General features: G+C 36.1%; 1 protein-coding gene across 3 annotated transcripts in view; it reads right to left on the reverse strand.

Moving 5' to 3' along the window:
- The window catches only part of ANKRD31 (ankyrin repeat domain 31), a 188,896-nt gene that overhangs the window by 79,030 nt on the left and 89,421 nt on the right, over nucleotides 1-20,445 (reverse strand). For 2 of the 3 annotated variants that reach the window (XM_054555637.1, XM_054555638.1), the window contains exons 12-17: nucleotides 20,152-20,296; nucleotides 14,525-14,577; nucleotides 11,935-13,453; nucleotides 9,954-10,124; nucleotides 4,649-4,786; nucleotides 3,674-3,816 (exon numbers count right to left, since the gene is read on the reverse strand). In XM_054555637.1, the coding sequence (XP_054411612.1) occupies nucleotides 3,674-3,816; nucleotides 4,649-4,786; nucleotides 9,954-10,124; nucleotides 11,935-13,453; nucleotides 14,525-14,577; nucleotides 20,152-20,296 (2,169 nt within the window). The remainder of the gene's footprint in view (nucleotides 1-3,673; nucleotides 3,817-4,648; nucleotides 4,787-9,953; nucleotides 10,125-11,934; nucleotides 13,454-14,524; nucleotides 14,578-20,151; nucleotides 20,297-20,445) is intronic. The other variant, XM_024247336.2, reaches the window with a different exon arrangement.

Here is a 20,445-nt window from a genome sequence, read left to right on the forward strand (position 1 = left end):
CAAAATATTAATGAATCCAGGAGCTGGTTTTTTGAAAAGATCAACAAAATTGATAAACCACTAGGAAAACTAATAAAGAAGAAAAGGGAGAAGAATCAAATAGACGCAATAAAAATGATAAAGGGGATATCACCACCGATTCCACAGAAATACAAACTACCATCAGAGAATACTATAAACACTTCTGCACAAATAAACTAGAAAATCTAGAAGAAATGGATAAATTCCTCGACACATACACCCTCCCAGGACTAAATCAGGAAGAAGTTGAATCCCTGAATAGACCAATAACAGGCTCTGAAATTGAGGCAATAATTAATAGCCTACCAACCAAAAAAAGTCCAGGACCAGACGGATTCACAGCCGAATTCTACCAGAGGTACAAGGAGGAGCTGGTACCATTCCTTCTGAAACTATTCCAATCAATAGAAAAAGAGGGAATCCTCCCTAACTCATTTGATGAGGCCAGCATCATCCTGATACCAAAGCCTGTTGTGTCTCTATACAACAGAAAAAGAGAATTTTAGACCAATATCCCTGATGAACATCAATGCAAAATCCTCAATAAAATACTGGCACACCGAATCCAGCAGCACATCAAAAAGCTTATCCACCATGATCAAGTGGGCTTCATCCCTGGGATGCAAGGCTGGATCAACATATGCAAATCCATAAACGTAATCAATCATATAAACAGAACCAAAGACAAAAACCCCATGATTATCTCAATAGATGCAGAGAAGGCCTGCGACAAAAGTCAACAGCCCTTCATGCTAAAAACTCTCAATAAACTAGGTATTGATGGGATGTATCTCAAAATAATAAGAGCTATTTATGACAAACCCACAGCCAATATCACACTGAATGGGCAAAAACTGGAAGCATTCCCTTTGAAAACTGGCACAAGACAGGGGTGCCCTCTCTCACTACTCCTATTCAACATACTTTTGGAAGTTCTGGCCAGGGCAATTAGGCAGGAGAAAGAAATAAAGGGTATTCAATTAGGAAAAGAGGAAGTCAAATTGTCCCTGTTTGCAGATGACATGATTGTATATCTAGAAAACCCATCGTCTCAGCCCAAAATCTCCTTAAGCTGATAAGCAACTTCAGCAAAGTCTCAGGATACAAAATCAATGTGCAAAAATCACAAGCATTCTTATACACCAATAACAGTCAAAGAGAGAGCCAAATCATGAATGAACTCCCATTCACAATTGCTTCCAAGAGAATAAAATACCTAGGAATCCAACTTACAAGGGATGTGAAGGGCCTCTTCAAGGAGAACTACAAACCACTGCTCAACGAAATAAAAGAGGACACAAATGGAAGAACATTCCATGCTCATGGATAGGAAGAATCAATATTGTTAAAATGGCCATACTGCCCAAGGTAATTTATAGATTCAATGCCATCCCCATCAAGCTACCAATGACTTTCTTCACAGAATTGGAAAAAACTACTTTAAAGTTCATATATGGAACCAAAAAAGAGCCCGCATAGCCAAGAGAATCCTAAGCCAAAAGAACAAAGCTGGAAGCATCATGCTATCTGACTTCAAACTATACTACAAGGCTACAGTAACCAAAACAGCATGGTACTGGTACCAAAACAGATATATAGACTAATGGAACAGAACAGAGCCCTCAGAAATAATACCACACACCTACAACCATCTGATCTTTGACAAACCTGACAAAAACAAGAAATGGGGAAAGGATTCCCTGTTTAGTCAATGGTGTTGGGAAAACTGGCTAGCCATATGCAGAAAGCTGAAACTGGATCCCTTCCTTACACCTTATACAAAAATTAATTCAAGATGGATTAAAGACTTAAATGTAGACCTAAAACCATAAAAACCCCAGAAGAAAACCTAGGCAATACCATTCAAGACATAGCAATGGCAAGGGCTTCATGACTAAATCACCAAAAGCAATGGCAACAAAAGTCAAAATTGACAAATGGGATCTAATTAAACTAAAGAGCTCCTGCACAGCAAAAGAAACTACCATCAGAGTGAACAGGCAACCTACAGAATGGGAGAAAACTTTTAGAATCTACCCATCTGACAAAGGGCTAATATCCAGACTCTACAAAGAACTTAAACAAATTTACAAGAAAAAATCAAACAACCCCATGAAAAAGTGGGTGAAGGATATGAACAGATACTTCTCAAAAGAAGACATTTATGCAGCCAACAGGCACATGAAAAAAAGCTCATCATCACTGGCCATCAGAGAAATGAAAATCAAAACCACAATGAGATACCATCTCACACCAGTTAAAATGGCAATCATTAAAAACTCAGGAAACAACAGGTGCTGGAGAGGATGTGGAGAAATAGGAACACTTTTACACTGTTGGTGGGACTGTAAACTAGTTCAACCATTGTGGAAGACAGTGTGGCGATTCCTCAAGGATCTAGAACCAGAAATACCATTTGACCTAGAAATACCATTTGACCTAGCCATCCAATTACTGGGTATATGCCCAAAGGATTATAAATCATGCTGCTATAAAGACACATGCACACGTATGTTTATTGTGGCACTATTCACAATAGCAAAGACATGGAACCAACCCAACTGTCCATCAATGATAGAGTGGATTAAGAAAATGTGGCACATATACAGCATGGAATACTATGCAGCCATAAAAAAGGATGAGTTCATGTCCTTTGCAGGAACATGGATGAATCTGGAAACCATCATTCTGAGCAAACTATCACAAGGACAGAAAACCAAACACCGCATGTTCTCACTCATAGGTGGGAACTGAACAATGAGAACACTTGGAGACAGGGTGGGGAACATCACACACCAGGGCTGTCATGGGGTGGGTGTAGTGGGGAGGGATAGCATTAGGAGATATACCTAATGTAAATGATGAGTTGATGGGTGCAGCACACCAACATGGCACATGTACACCTATGTAACAAACCTGCACGTTGTGCACATGTACCCTAGAACTTAAAGTATAATAATAAAAAAGTAGATACTTTAATTAAAAATATTTTATTATAAAACAAATAGTAACAATAGAAAAAATTATTACTGAAGTCTATATTGTCTATGGATAACAGTAAGAGTTTTCTCCTATGCTTTGTCAAACAGGAAGATGAGTGTAAACATCTGAAGAATCTTAAGGTCAAGATTTGAAAGTCAGTGTCATTGAAATAATGACCCTCGTAATCTTTTCTTGTGATATTTTTACAATGGCTGCTTGATAAAGAAAAACAAAGGAGAAAAAGATACAACAAACACCCTGAAAACAAATGATTCATGTTTTTACCCCTAACCCACTGAGAAATTTTGAGTTAAAAAAATCTAGCTGTCACACGTATCATCACTATAATTAGACTCTTCTATGCACAACAGCAAATTATCTTAGACAATTAAAAATATAATGGATTAGATTTATGGGCTGTGTTTACTTTTACTCTCTTCTGACTTGCATGTATTTTGTGATGAAGAAATAATGGAAAAATGATTCATTAGGATACGTAGATTTTCTAATCCATATATATTATTGTATCTTCATTTGTAATTTGAAGCAGGTTTTTAAAAAATCACTTGTTTTACAGAATCATTTTAGTTCTCAGTTTAAAATATCTTCATTTTCTTCATCCATTTTCCTAAGAAAAAGTAGTAAGATCTTAATGTGAAGTGCACTGTACCTTTAAATGATTGTTTGCAACAGCATCATGTAAGGGCAGAATTCCATCTATATTTTCACAATTAACCTTTGCACCAGCTTTTAATAACTCTACAATTATATCAATAGATCCTTCATTAGATGCCTCATGAAGTGGTGTCCAACCTAAAAAAAGAAAAAGAAAAAAAAACCTCTGCTTCATGCGAATCAATACTCATGTAATATCTGTATTACTAAGGTTTTGTTGCATTAATGCAATATCCATATTGATTCATATGTATATACGAAGTACTGAACAAGAAATAATACTAAAAACTATGGACTGAAAATTTATGTTTCATTTTTGAAAACAAATTGGTCTCATCACAAATATTTGTTGATATAAATGCCAAAGCAAAAGACTCACAGAATGCAAAACACAATGAGAGTAAATACTACTCATTTTGATTTGTTTCAACTCAGATATTAAAACGTCTGACTTTCCTATGTGTATCTTTGCATTGCCACAATTCTTTTTAAAATGACACCTGGTTTAATTAACCTTTGAGTTTTTCCCTGTGGAATTCTTCAGAGAAGATTCTTTTGTGCTTAAGCAAAATGTTAGGTAAATTTTTCATAGTTTTAGAATAAAAATAGAGAAAAAAAAGAACAGTATAAAAGAAGGAGAAAAGAGAAGAAGGGATAGGAGAATGAGAAAATTCTGCATTCTCACCAAACTTGAGGCTTCCAAGGAAAAGGCCTAACTCCCTTTACTCCCCATTCTGTCTACCCTCTCTGATGCTCCCAAATGGATGTTAAAAACTGTTTCAAAGGAAAAAGGTCTTTTAACAATGATAAATCTTAGTATTCAACTAAACACTAATATAATATAAAAAAGATTGTTCAAAGTTATTACTTACATATCAGCCAGGAACAAATTGGAGGGGGCAGGAGGTGTTGAAATGTGTATTTCAGTGAGTTCAAATTATAAAGGTAATTAAATTAAAATGATCCAAACCTGCATTATCATTTAGATTCACATCTGCTCCAGATTCTATCAGGGCTTTCACTAGGGACAGATTTCCTCTTCTGGCAGCTAAATGAAGCTGGCTTTCCCCTCTGGCATTCCTCTTGTTGATCCCACCTGTTTTCATTCCTGTAAATTTGCCAGACAAGAGGTTTATTTTCTGCCAAATGCTGATTGTTATAAAGGATCTTAGAAAATACATAACAACTTCCTCAAAATACCACACTACACAGAAACATATATCAATTAATGTTATCATTGCTGTTATTGTTTTAATATATAATTTGTGAAGAAATAATAAGCATCTAAGCACATTACTTTGTATTCATTCTAGCAGTTGATTAATCACTCTATCAAACACTTGATTAAAACAAATTAACTTGCTTCAGTTCTATCTACACTCATCTAATTCTCAGTAGTCCTTTAACAATAAATAATATTTTTCTCAAGATAACTGAGATATTATAAAAAATCATCTTTCTACAGCCATTCTGTATCTCAGTGGGTGTATTCCTGATCACATAGGTGCCAAGTAACAAACTATGGCCTATGTTTTTCTGTTTTTCTTTCACAAAATGTGCTGTACAATATCATTAACCAAATATTTTGTTTTTTAAATCTCTTCCTTGCAATACAAGTTAGACTTAAGTTGGAACTAAAAGTAATGTACAGATCATGTTTTCCCCCTATTTCCTGCCAAAACCATGCTAAAATGACAGTAAAAGAAATTTTAAAGTACCATATTAAAAAAATGAAAGAGGAAACAATAAAGGACAAAGACTTCAACAAATTTGAGGGAATTAGAAAGTCAATGATGGAGAAGAGTGAACTGACTTGGCAGAATGGGGAATGCTCCAACACAAGTGCCTGCAAAGGGAATTGTAGAGAGAGCCAATCTGGACTCACGCACTCCACACTTGGGGAAATGAGGCACTATGGAAGGCAGGTGTATGGAACAGTGGGGGTGGGCGCTGGGCAGTTGGTTAATATCTTTTATATAAGATCTTTTACATAGAAAAGTTGGGACTCCAAGTTTCCTTCCCCAACCCTCAACTGACTAGCAACCACTCCTCTTATCCCAGATCTCCAACCCAAAGCCAGGAACCTGAAGGTTTGTTTTCTATAGAAACTGCATCAGGGCCAGGCACGGTGGCTGATGTCTGTAATCCCAGCATTCTACTAAAAATACAAAAATTAGCCGGGCATAGGTGGTGGATGCCTGTAATCACAGCTACTCTGGAGACTGAGGGAGGAGAATCACTAGAACCTGGAAGGTGGAGGTCGCCCTGAACCAAGATTGCACCACTGCACTCCAGCCTGGGTGACAGAGATACACTCCATCTCAAAAAAAAAAAAAAAAAAGAAAGAAAGAAACTGCATTAGAGAAGCTTCAGACTGAGATGCAAAGCAAAATAAAGGGATAGGGTGAAGAAACAGAAAATATTCGTTAAATCAGTGGTATCAGCACCATGGAGGAAACTTGTTAGAAATGCAAATTCCCCAGTCCACTCCAAACTTACTTTGGAGGACAGACTAAAATGGCTCCTAATGATCCTCACCATCTGGTATTTATGACTTTGTGTACTCTTCTTCTCTTGAATAGCTTGCTTCTAACCAATAGAATATTTCCATATTGAGGGTATTTCATTCAACTGATTAGGTTAAAAGAGATTGTAACATTTTCTGTCCTGCTAGCAGACTTGCTGTATTGCCTTCAGCTTGTATGCTTTGATGATGCAAGTAGCCATGTTGGAAAAGCCCACCGAGCAAGAAACTGAGGCTGGCCACCAGCCAATCACCAGTGAGGAACTGAGGCCCTCAGCCAACCATCCTCAAGAAACTGAATTCTGCCAACAATCACATGAGCTTGAAAATGTATCCTTCCCTAGTAGAGCCTTCAGATGAGACCCCAGTCCTGGCCAACACTTTGCTGCCTATGAACAATTCTGTTAGAGGTCCCAACTAAGCCATGCCTGATTCCTGACCTACAGAAAGTATGAGATAATAAGTGTGTAATAGAGACAACTAACACACCTACTGAATCAGATTCTTTGAGGGTAGGGCCCAGCAATCTGTGTTTTAACAAGCTTTTCAGGTAATTCTGATGCAAACTAAGGTTTGAGAATCACTGCATTAAACTTTGGGACAATCTTCTTGCTCTACTTCCTAAATGTCATCAACCATGCATATGGTTTCAGGGCAAGAGATAAAAAGATTAGAGAACTGTTCTCTAAAAAATGGATTCTTGGGTTATATGAATCACAGGGAAGAATGAGTCTCATATATCTCTTCCACTGGCACCCAGCCAAAAACATATTGCTCTTTAGAGATTAGCAATCCAAAATTCTTTATTGGAAGAATTAAAAACTTATGTGTGTGTATATATATATATACATATGAGAGAGAGAGAATATATTTGAAAATTATATCTAAGATTGCAGGCCTGCAGACTGCAAGTTTGAATAGAAAAATCTCTCCCAGCTGGGCACAGTGCCTCACCCTTGTAATCCTTGCACTTTGGGAGGCTGAGGCAGGAGGAGTTTGAGACTAGCCTGGGCAACATAGGGAGATGACATTTCTTAAAAAAATTTAAAAATTAGTGGGGTGAGTGAGCCAAGATCACGCCACTGCACTCCAGCCTGGGTGACAGAGCGAGACTCCGTCTCAAAAAAAAACAACAAAAAAAAATTAGCGGGGTGTGGTGGCATGTAGTCCCAGTTACTGAGGGATGCTGGGGTGGGAGAATCATGTGAGCTGGGGAGGTCAAGGCTGCAGTGAACTGTGATTGTGCCACTGCTCTCTAGCCTGGGTGACAGACAAGACCCTGTCTCAAACAACAACAACAACAAACTCTCCCAATAATTCTTACTGTGGATGGTATAAATTCTTGTTCTTGGTGTGTCTGTAGCAAAGAAGGTAGCCATGTAATACACATTTTGGAGCAAAAACTCAAAAACTTCTCAATGTTACTAACATCGTAAGTTTGTACAGCATTTGACTAAAAATGTAAAATAGCAAAATCTGACGGAAATTCAAAAGGAAACAAATAGTACTCATCCTAAACCTCTTCAGAAACTCCACTGTAGTTTAGAATCTGATGTTACTATTAATAAGTATAATGCTATTAAATACTTGGATTTCTCTCCATTATGTGACCAGTTTTTTCTTCTCAGAAGCTTTCAGGATCTTCTCTTTATTCCTGTTCTGAAATTTCAGTGAGGTGCCTTGTTCACTGTACTAGACACTAAGTGGTACTTTCAATATGGAAATGCCTATCTCATTTCTTGTATTCTTTCTTTAATGATTTCTTCTACCGTTCACTTGCTATTCTCCCTGGATTTCCTGGAGTGATCTTTAATTTTCTTATCTTTTCTCTCCTATTTTCAGCTTTTTCTTCTTTTGTCCTTAGTAGACTTGTAAAGCTTTGCCTTGTAACCCTGCTGTACATATCTATATATTATCTATTTATTTAAATTTCTGTTTTCAACAACTAAAAGCTCTGTATTGTTCTCTTATTGTTCCCTCTTTTCTATATCTTTTTGGAAAAAATATTAGATGTTTCCTGATTCTTGTATAGTTTCTGTTTCTTCTGGGTTCCTTTGGTCTGCTTAGTTTACTTTGATATCTTTCATATTGGTGTTTTCTGCAAATACTTGTCGATCCTTGACTATCTGTTCATTCATATTTTAGTGAGGAAAACTAAAATCCTAATTGGAAATCTGTGGAGGGTGAGGGGAATGTGGCAGAACTCGGGCATAGTTGAATTCACTGTTGGGTGATCAGGAGGAGGTAAGCCTGCCATTGTTTTAGGGAATCCCAGATGTCACTATCTAAAATTCTTACCTCTGGAGCAGTTCAATTCTCTGCTCAAGTGGCTTACAGTCTGGTGGAATAATAGACATGTTAAAAATTACATTTAAATATGATTAAGTGCTGCTAGAGAGGTGGGAAGTTTCCTGTGGTAGCTGTAACCAATTACCACAAACTGGGTGACTTAAAACAACAGAATGTATTCTCTCATAATTTGGAAACCAGAAATCAATATCAAAGTGTCAACGGGGCTGTACTCCCTCTGGAAGCTCTAGGAGAGAATCTTTCTGTGCCTCTTCTAGCTTCTGATGGCTGTCAGCATTCCTTGGTTTCCTTGGCTGTGGCTACATTGCTCCTTTGCCTTCATCTCATCATTTTTTCTGTGTATTTCAAATCTCCCTGTGTTTCTCTCATAAGGACACAGTAATTAGATTTAGGGCCCACCTGGATAATCCAGGATGGTCTCCTTATCTTAGGGTTCTTTTTTTTGTTTGTTTGTTTGTTTTATTATTATTATACTTTAGGTTTTAGGGTACATGTGCGCAATGTGCAGGTTAGTTACATATGTATACATGTGCCATGCTGGTGCGCTGCACCCACTAACTCGTCATCTAGCATTAGGTATATCTCCCAATGCTATCCCTCCCCCCTCCCCCCACCCCACAACAGTCCCCAGAGTGTGATGTTCCCCTTCCTGTGTCCATGTGTTCTCATTGTTCAATTCCCACCTATGAGTGAGTATATGAACATATGCAAAGAAGGTAATAGGCATGCTTTTACTATATAAGCATGCCTTATATAGTAATAGTCACAAACTACAGGGATTAGGACAGGGCATGTTTTGGGGGGGCCAGCATTCAACCCACTATAGGAGGTATGTATAAGAAGGATTTCAGTTTACATGAGAGGGAGAAAATGAAAGAATATTCATAGAGAATGCCTAATTCAGTGTCCTTCCTACCTCTTAACAGACAGTATGTAAATCAACATTCAGTGAATAACGTTTAACCTGAAGTGGTCCAGCCTATTGTTTATGACAGAACTATCTCCAAGAACTATCAAAGGATGTTTAGCTTGTCCATACTGTGAAACACACAGTTCACTCATCTGACACAAAACAAACTAATGGCTATGTTACTTTAATTTCCCTTATGTTAAAAGGGCTGAATGGAAGTATCTAAAGAATCTGATACATTTCACGCCTGCTGTCCCCACTGAATATTCTTGCTGTGTCTGCAGTTTACCTTATCTCCTCTAATATAATAAACTAGAAGTCATAGAAAGAAATATGACATGAATATACTTAAAGATTATTGGATTATCAAGTGGTGCCTTAACACCAAATATCGCTGAAATAGTCATATAAGTCAGTGAATAACTACAAAAAGAAACAATATATCTGAAAGTTTAGAAATTCCTTGAAGTAGAGTGAATTGCTGGGCTTGATTTTGTAAACTTTAACCTATACAATTATAGGAATACAAACCTAGGTTGCAGGTAGTTTTTAAGAAACTTTGTCTTTTTCTGAAATTCTGAACTGTTTTGTGTTCTTGGCTATTAGTAGGCATGTGAATTTCTGACTCCGTTTTTTCTTTTATCTCCTCACAATTTCTTATAGTTATTTCATCTCCACTGATGTTATTAGTTAATTCCTCATCTGAAACAAACATTTTACAGTATCAGTGTTGTTGTTCTCCTACCTGGTTGTACAATTAGAAAATAAAATTTCTAATTTTTTAAAGTTTCTGTTCCACACTGGACTGTTTAAGAAAATGGAAGCTTTTAAAAATGTTTTTATGTAACACACAAAAAGTTTGCTGGCTGCAGCTCTGATGGGAATATAGTAGATAGTTGAAATGAATAGACCTAACAATTTTCTGCTATCAAAATGTTGTTAGGTTTCCTGATGCTAAATAAATACTATATTAAAAAGGAATAGAAAGAGTGATAGAAATACTGTTTATTCAATCAATGGGGAAAGGATTCCCTATTTAATAAATGGTGTTGGGAAAACAGGCTAGCCATATGCAGAAAACTGAAACTGGACCCCTTCCTTACCCTTAGGGGACAAAAATTAACTCAAGATGGATTAAAGACTTAAATGTAAGACCTAAAACCATAAAAACCCTAGAAGAAAACCTAGGCAATACCATTCAGGACATAGGCACGGGCAAAGACTTCATGACTAAAACACCAAAAGCAATGGCAACAAAAGCCAAAATTGATAAATGGGATCTAATTAAACTAAAGAGCTTCTGCACAGCAAAAGAAACTATCATCAGAGTGAACAGGCAACCTACCGAACGGAAGAAAATTTTTGCGATCTATCCATCTGACAAAGGGCTAATATCCAGAATTTACAAGGAACAAATTTACAAGAAAAAAACAAACAACCCCATCAAAAAGTGGGCAAATGATATGAACAGACACTTCTCAAAAGAAGACATTTATGTGGCCAAAAAACATGAAAAAAAGCTCATCATCACTGGTCATTAGAGAAATGCAAATCAAAGCCACAATGAGATACCATCTCACGCCAGTTAGAATGGCGATCATTAAAAAGTCATGAAACAACAGATGCTAGAGAGGATGTGGAGAAATAGGAGTGCTTTTACACTGTTGGTGGGAGTGTAAATTAGTTCAACCATTGCGGAGGACAGTACAGTGATTCCTCAAGGATCTCGAACCAGAAATACCATTTGACCCATCAATCCCATTACTGGGTATATACCCAAAGGCTTATAAATCATTCTACTATAAAGACACATGTACATGTATGTTTATTGTGGCACTGTTCACAATACCAAAGACCTGAAACCAACCCAAATGCCCATCAGTGATAGACTGGATAAAAAAATGTGGCACATATACACCATGGAATACTATGCAGCCATAAAAAGGGATGAGTTCATGTCCTTTTCAGGGACATGAATGAAGCTGGAAACCATCATTCTCAGCAAGCTAACACAGGAACAGAAAACCAGACACCACATGTTCTCACTCATAAGTGGGAACTGAACAATGAGAACACATGGGGAGGGGAACATCACACACCAGGGCCTGTCATGGGGTTGGGGGGCCACTGGTGGGATAGCATTAGGAGAAATACCTAATGTAGACGATGGGTTGATGGGTGCAGCAAACCACCATGGCACGTATATACCTATGTAACAAATCTGCACGTTCTACACATGTATCCCAGAACTTAAAGTATAATAATAATTATAAAAAAAACTACTGTTTATTACCGTCAGTCAATATCAGCTTAGCAACCATCTTTGATAACATCGTTTTGACTTTCAAAGTAATCACTATTACTTAACTACTAGGTTTAGTGGCATCTCAAAATATGATCTACATATCCTCATTCTTCTCAGTTTGGCCATCGATTGAATACAATTTGGTTGGAAATTTCTATAAAAATAAGTAAATCTATAGGAAATATGTACAGATTAAGCAATAAATACCTGGTTTGTGAGAAATTTCCTTCTTTTCTTTTTGACTAAGTTGTGAGATGTTGGCCAATTCTTTACTCATATTGTCAGTGGAATGAGAATCTATATCGTGTATAGTCTCACTTTCTAGATGGTTTTGTCTCCTTTTTTCAACTTTAGTTGTTTCTATTACTTGAGAATGAACAACTATGGATAAAGGCTCATTTGAATAAATTATCTTTTGGTCTCTGTCAATGTAATTCCTTTCAGTGTCACAATTCTTTGCCACCTTCTCCACAATATGTGTATCTGTTTGATTCATTAAAAAAGTTGGTGCTCTGGGAATATAATCCTGTGGCTTTTTGAATAGCTCCACATGATTAGTCAACTTTGAAGCCTCATGTGTCGAAAGTGTTCTCATACAAGCCAGGGAATTTTGCTCAGGATTGCCATTTGAGTGATCAAAAGAAGGTCCAAATATGCATTGTTCATAATTTGCAACATGTTCAGAAATAACTGCATTATCTGAATGAGAAAAATTAACAGCTTCCTGTTCTGGAAGTGTGGTTAGGCTGACTGCTTTTAACTCATTTTCCTGTGAAAGATGATCTTCAGAAAGTAAAAACTGTTGAAAACCCATTTCTTTTTTATTTGTTAAATTCTCCTTAAAATTATAGTGTTTTTTGCCACCTGTAGAACACAACACCTTTTTAGATGTTATAGCCTTCTCAGAGGTAGAGCAATCATCATCATCATCATTATCAGAATTTCCCTTTACAAAGGATAGGAAAGAATTTTCCCATTTGTTAAATCTCTCATCTTTTGGGACCAAGTTGCTGTTTTCATGAGATTTGTAAAGTACATGGTGTTGTTCCTGGAGAGTGTGAGGCTGCTTATCTGTAGTAACAACTGGTAACCTGATTTCTTTATGTAATGAAAGTCCTGGGAAAGAAACAGCTTCAGTTTGGTCAACAGATTCTAATTCCAAGCATTGAACTTCTTGATTATCTGATAAATCCAGGTTCTGGATGTGTATCTCTTTGGAAACTGAACAAGCCTCAGTACTGTTATCTAATCCATTTTTCAGGCTTGACAGAGTTAAGCTGGAAGTTTCACACAATTCTTCTGGAAGGTCATTAAGGGTTTCTGGAATATGCTGCTGATAGGTAACCAATCTGTTTACTCTCCTGGAAGGGGAGACAGCTAGTGTCTTTCTTGGATTACAGTCTACATCATCTACTTGGGTCCTTTTATGTTGTGTTTTTCTTCTTCCTATACCTTTTGGCATGTTTGTATTGGGATCTTTGACGTTATGGAGATTGCCCTTTCTGAGTCCTGTAGAGTATATCTGGTTAAGAGTTGACTGTTTATGCTTGGATTTACCAAATTTTGTGTTTTGGGGATCTTTTTGGTAATATTCATATACATCTTCTTTATTTATAAATAAACTCTCTTTGCTTCCTTTATTGACTTTTACATGTTCCAGCTTCTGTCTGTTGGAATTTTCACTATAAACATGCCAAATGTGACTTTTAGAACTGAACTTTGGTTTCTATAGAAAAAAATACATAGTTAGCTTTAATTTTCAGTGGTAGTACTATATCAATTCAATCTGGATTATTGATAAATCAACTATTATTTGATTCAAACTACTATTTTCTAATTCAATCTAACCACAGATCCTGCTGGGATATAGCCAACCTGATATTTCAGAAATGCAGACTAATAGAAGAAAGGCAAATGTAATAGATTTAGACTCAGTATGTATACTAATCTTTATTTTCTACTGCAGATTTTAATTCCTTCTTGCCAGTATTGTAGCACTACTAATCTTATTAAACATAATAAAAAATTTTAATCTACTTAATTTTTATAGGCTTTTAAATTAATCAGATCAAAGTTTCCTTTAAAAGGAAACTCTGTGTTGGTGTACATCTTTCATGTCTAGTGGATTGGTGCTATTCCTTTCAGTTGTAAACAGCAAGAGAAAATTGAAGAAAGCAGATTCCAGTAGTCAGACTCTAAACTTTACAAGAAGATTTACACAAATGCTTTAGAAACACTCTCCTCTCCCAATTGTTATACAGGTGGAGCTAGAATTAGGGGTTTCTTCTTCTATTATCCGGGAGAACTATGGGATGGAAGCAGAAAAATTGACTTAAAAACAGGAAGAAAGATATGCTCTTCAACTGGTCTGTATGAAAAAATTATTATGGGCTGCTAAGATTAAAACAGGAACACAGCTTCCTCTCATTCACCACAACTCAAGTACCAGATGAAGAGTAACTGCCCACGATGTAAAGTTTGAAGGGATGGGCTAAAACTTTTGACTCCTTCCTGTACTATGCTTAGGCCACAGAAAATTAGACATGGTTGATAAACCTTAAGCTCCATAAAGATGAGGAGGAAGGAAATGGTTACCAACATATTAGCGTGCCCAGATATGCTACAAACTAACAGCCCAGAACCCTCTGATTCTCATGCAATTATTCTAGTGTCTTAAAAGCAAATGTGAGGTCATTATTACTAAAGCTTCAGCAGTCTTTCTCTTCCCTTTGACAATCTATGAAACAACCAGAAGTTACATCCCTATAAAAATGTTTATTACTAAACATAGATATACCTTGTGTTGGTACACATCCTCTATGTCTAGTGGGTCAATGCTACTCCTTTGAGCTGTAAACAAAAAGAGAAAATCAATGAAAACAGCTTCTAGTGTTTAGACTTTAGACTTCTAAAACCCACGAGTCCTTTGCCACAAGAAAACCAAGTGGAATAAGTGAAATTATGCAAACATTTTATATTAAAATTGGCACATATAACATTCCTATAAGTTCCATATTAGAAATCAAATACTATCTTAAGAGAGCTAAAACATTTCCATAGGGAAAGCAAAACAGATCTAACAAAATAACTAATACTAAAGATTGGCACTAAACTCAGTATTTATTTTCCCCACAGATATATCCAGATATGACCTCTTTATTCAATAGATTATGTAACTGTGTGCAAGCTACTTTTATAAGGTGAAAACTTATTTTATAATTAATTAGATTATCATCTCCTAATATGCCTGCTTAATAAGGTCCTAATTGAATGCTGCATTCTCTTCAAAGTAAAACATACACAGATGGAAAAGGCCAATCATCTTGTGAATGCACAGGGGGAAAAAGATTATTTTTAAAAAGCCTAAGTTGATAATAAAAGGAATGTATTTTAGTGTCTCTTCATAGCCTCCTTTATGTACTGAAAGTAGCATTACAGTTAACTATATATGCATTTGGCTACAAAAGATAAAAACCTAGGAACAATGGCTTACACACAGGAAATATTCAAAGAATATTTGACAGAGGAAGGAATAAATGAATGAACATCTTGTATGTGATACATAACACAAATTTCCCTAAATATAAGCTAGCAATGTAAAATATTTTAATGAGGATGTAATTCGAAAATAGAGCAATTTAATTTATTTCTTGGGGATAACTTTCATGATAGCAATCAAATTATGAGCTGCATAATGAAGTATGACATTGATTCATTCACATTATACAGGTGAAAAAGTCAAACATAATGTCCTTTTACCAAGCAAAAAGGTGCTATTCCTATGGAGCACCGTCTCTGGGGACTCACTCCAGAGTTTCAGTCTTGATTCTCATCTGCTTACGAGCTGGCTGACCTTGAGCAAATTTCTTAATGTCTCTGCCTCCATAAAATGCCCATAAATGAAAGCTAATAATAGTTTCAACCTTATAGAATGGTGAAGATTAAATTATATAATCCATGTAAAGTGTTTACATGAATCCTAGGTATAGAGAAAGTGCTCCATTATTATTGTTATTATTATTTTCTAAGAGCAAAAGGACACTATACCTTCTCCAAACCTTCGATCTTAAATAATAGAGTAGAAAAATCATATTTTCCAGAAACCACCCTGCAAGGGACATGGTTCCTAAGAGAATCTGGACGGAAGAACAGGGCTTCATTTTCTCTCAGTTTTAAGACTTTACATTCCCTAATACAACCAACTTAATACCCAGGCATAAATTCTGAGGTGGTGATATTTGGTGATATAGCTATATTATTTTCCCTCTGCCACTCTGAGTTCCCATAATGTACCGGGTACTGTGTTGAGATATTTACATATATTAACTTCAGTCCTCACATTAACAATCCCATAGGTATACAGGTAGATGCACAGATATTATAAACCCAAGTTTACAGATAAGAAAATTACGAATGTTAATTTACCCTATAAGCTTTATAGCCTATGAGGCTATAAAGTTAGGACTGAACCCTTGTCCTACATCAAAGTAGATATATTTTACTTTAAGCTAGAAAAGCAGCAAATATATTTTATATGAGGAAAGTTCTTTATTCATCATTCCCATACTTGAAAGCTCTTCATCTGGAACTTAAAAATGAATACTCTTTTTATTTATTTAAGTGAAATAATATTCTCTATTTACATACAACTATTCTTTACTTAAGTAACCTAATTTTGCATTCATATTGAAAAGTAGGCTGATAATTAATCATGGAATTTGAAAGTTTAAACTTAAGAAATATTCAAACCATCTGGTGAAGCATGATAACACAACCCATCTTAGTAAATTCTCTCACAAAGGAAGAGTGGGAGCTTAGTCCTATGGAGAAATGTTTGGGATTCCTTTACATGAAAGAAATTTCATTGGGTAGGAATGGATTAAAGTGGGCACTGGTGAACAGGGGATTCTGGATTTGGAGAAAGGACTAGAATGCTGTAGGAAGCATTCCCAGAAGAGCAAAACAATGCATGTTGTAATTATTTAAAATAGAGAAGTCAAGCAGTTAAGCAGATTATCAAAGCAGTAATTTAAAAATATACTTTTGCCTCCAACTGAATTTTATTTGCAATTTTCCATATAGTTTAAAATGTTAATATGATTGTTTTAATAATTTATCTTAATGTGCTTGTATAGACTTGGCTTCAACAAGTTACTGTCTGTCTCACTTCTCATGCAATTTGGCCACTGGAAGGAAGTTTTTTGCTCTAATGAACCATTAATTAATTACCTCCTGGTAGCCTTCAATTATCAATGAAGTTTTCTCTTTACTATAAAAGTAGAATATTTTGATCCAGGACTTAGTTCTTGTCAATAGCATTCAGACAACTGCATTTCTTGATCAAGTATATTATTTATAAAATAAGTGTCTGTAAAATAATAAAATAGATCCACTAACCCTAAAGAAAAACTAGTCTCATGACTGGTTGTTAGATTGCTCAACTGTACCTAATTTTCAATAACAGACACACCCAACAATAATTGGAAGAACTGTTTTATATTAAATAGAACCCAGCTGGGAACGAGACTGATATGGTTTGGCTGTGTCCCCTTCCAAATCTTATCTTGAATTGTATCTCCCATAATCCCCATGTGTCATGGGAGGAACCCAGCGGGAGGTAATTGAATCATGGGGGCAGGTTTTTCTCATGCTGTTCTCCTGATAGTGAATAAGTCTCACAACATCTGATGGTTTTATAAAGGGTTGTTCCCCTGCACTTCTCCTTGCTGCTGCCATGTGAAGAAGGACGTGTTTGTTTCCCCTCCACCATGATTTTAAGTTTCCTTAGGCCTCCCTAGTCCTGCAGAACTGTGAGTCAATTAAACCTCTTTCCTTTATAAGTTACCCAGTCTCAGGTATGTCTTTATTAGCAGCATGAGAACAAACTAATACAGAGATGTACTTTAAATTTCATTTAAAACCATTTAGATCAGGAAAAGATCTTTTCTAATAGACTTATCAAAGGATTTGTGTTGACACTTAATCATTAACCAAGATAGATATGTAATATCTGTCCTGTTATCCTCCTGGACATGAAGGAGCCTGGGTTATGTGTCTTTTTTATGTACTCTCATAGGGCCTGAGCATTCTTTTATCACGTTCTTCATCGTAATTGCTTGCTATCCCTGTTTCTTATTCATCTTGTATTATTAGGCTTTAGCACTATTTAGTGTTTGATACATAGCAACCCTGATACAATGAATGAAAGAATGAATGAATGACTCTCCACAGAAAATAAATTCCAGTGGAGGTGGGTTAGAGAGCATCTGTTGTTTTGCCTGCCCAGCACATAACCTCATAGGCAGCTCTCTGAAGAGAGATATCATTGGTTCCTGCTGCCTAGATCCCTGGAGCTGCTTTTATTCTTCACCTTTCCAAGGTCTGGATCTTCAGCTTTTCCTTTAATTCTTGAGTTGTTCTGTCAAGAAACTCCCTTTTCAGCCTTAAGTTGATTACTTGCCACCAAAGAACTTTGAATTTATATTTGTATCAAAGAAGTGACAATAGCCACAGCTGTATTATTTGTCCCCCAGAAGACACAGAGCTTTAGCAGAGGATAGGTTTCCACTGCCAGCCTAAGTTTTGTTCTATTAAAGGAGAACTACAGGACATGTAGGGAGGCCCACTCACTTCATGGTGAGAAGGATTTTCAGATTAAACTTTCCTGCACACAAAGGGGGAATTGCAAAGGTAGAAGCCTTTGTTGTTAAAGATAATAATATATAAAAGCCTTTGGGAGAAAATATCTGTTGGGGAATTTTTTTATTAAAATACAGTTTAATAAATGGGAATGAAGCACATATGGATCTCTTGAATGGGAAGAATTTGTTTTTGTTTCAGAGGACTGACAATATTTATTCAATAAATATTTGCTGAATGCCTACTATGTACAAGACACTTTAATATTAATCAGTAGACAAAACAAAGATCTTTTCCTTCATGGAGCTTAGATTCTGGAGGAAAAAGACAGAAAATAAAAAATAAGTCAACTGTCTAATGCATTAGGTAATAAGTGCTATGGGGAATGTCTAAGCAGAGCGGGGTTAGAGGGAATAGAGTGAGTATAATGATTCTAAAAATATATCCATAGATTTTTGTGAATCTATGGATATATTTTTAATATATCCATGTATATTAAGCGGTGGAGCTTAATTCTGCTACCTTTGAGTGTGGGCCAGACTTAGTGACTCACTTCTAACAAACAGAATATGGCAAAAGTGATGACATATCACTTTTAAGATTAGGTTATGAAAAGACTGGCTTTTGTCTAAGGTACATTCTCTTCCTCTTAGGTCACCTGCTCTGAGATAGCTGCCAGGTTGTCAGCAGCCTTATGGAGAAGCTAATGTGGCAAGTAGCTAAAGCCTTCAGCCAACAACCAGCAATGATCTGAGTCCTGCCAACAATCATTTGTGAATTTGAAAGTGGATCTTCCTGTCCTAGTTGCAACTTGAGATGACTACAACCTGTGACTCTCATCTAGAACCACTCAGTTAAACTACTCCCAGAATCCTGACCCTCTGAAGCTGTGTGAGATAAAACACGTTTGTTGTTTTAAGCTGCTAAATATTAGGATTTGTTGTTACATACTGATAGATAACTAATATAGTGAGGGTAAGAAGGGGGCAGTTGCAGTATTAAGTAGGGTGGTCTAGGCCTCGTTGAGAAGGTGACATTTGAACTAAGACTTGGGGAGGCATATCTGAGGAAAAGCAAGGAGGCCAGCATGACTAAAGTTGAGTAATGGTGGTAGAAAGTACTGGTAAAAGGGGTTAATCAGTAGGGTGGCCAGCTGATAACAGGAACTTCTAGGCTATTGTAAGGATACTGGCTTTTCTTCTAGATTAAAGGGAGAGCCATTGCAGAGTTCTGAGCAGATGAATGTAGAGTTGTTACCAAAAAATCTAACAAACGTATTAGAGAGTATAAAGAGTATGTCATGTATTTAAATTATGTTTACATAATTTTTTATTGAAAACTATAGATCAAGTTCTTTTGTTGTTCAATTTAATAGAGCAGTGGATGAGAGGGAAAAAGTATAGCCATAAGAAAATATTCTTAGGGAATGAATATAAATAATCCTGGCCATTTTCACTGAAAAGGATATAACCAAATTTAATTTACATCATATCACGTTATTTAGTCAAAGGATTTTGGGGAAAAGAAACAAATTTATAAAAGGTTTCTTAACTGTTTGCAATGTACAACCTGCAGAAAAGTATTACCTTTCTTTTTTCTTTTAGAGTCCTATGTGCATTTGCAAACAAGTCAGTGTGATTTATTAAAAGAATGAAGAAAAGACACTATTGGATGGATTTTCTCAACACTCATGAGAAAAATAAATTTAATTTCTTTAATTCTAAATTAAATTTCTGTAACTTCACTGATGTGACAAATAGCTATTACAGGGCAGTTTAATCTTACCTGATGTAAGGCATTTTTGATGTTTAGGCATATATCTCTCAAGGAGACGCTTCATACATAAATCTTTGGCCTCATCCAAAGCACATTTTCCATCATCATTTCTAAATAATGGATCAGCTCCATTCAGAAGAAGTAACTCTGCCACCTAGAAAAAGGTTGTTTATGTAAGGGAACCCAGATTGAGGGTGTATTACTGTGAATGTGTGCTACCAGACAACTCTAAGTAACATCAAATATCTCTTTGGAAAACACAGTTTGGATTTATCTATAAATCCTGTCCAATAAAAAAAGAAT

The sequence above is a fragment of the Pongo abelii genome, chromosome 4 (assembly GCF_028885655.2).
Source record: "Pongo abelii isolate AG06213 chromosome 4, NHGRI_mPonAbe1-v2.0_pri, whole genome shotgun sequence".
Taxonomy (NCBI): domain Eukaryota; kingdom Metazoa; phylum Chordata; class Mammalia; order Primates; family Hominidae; genus Pongo; species Pongo abelii.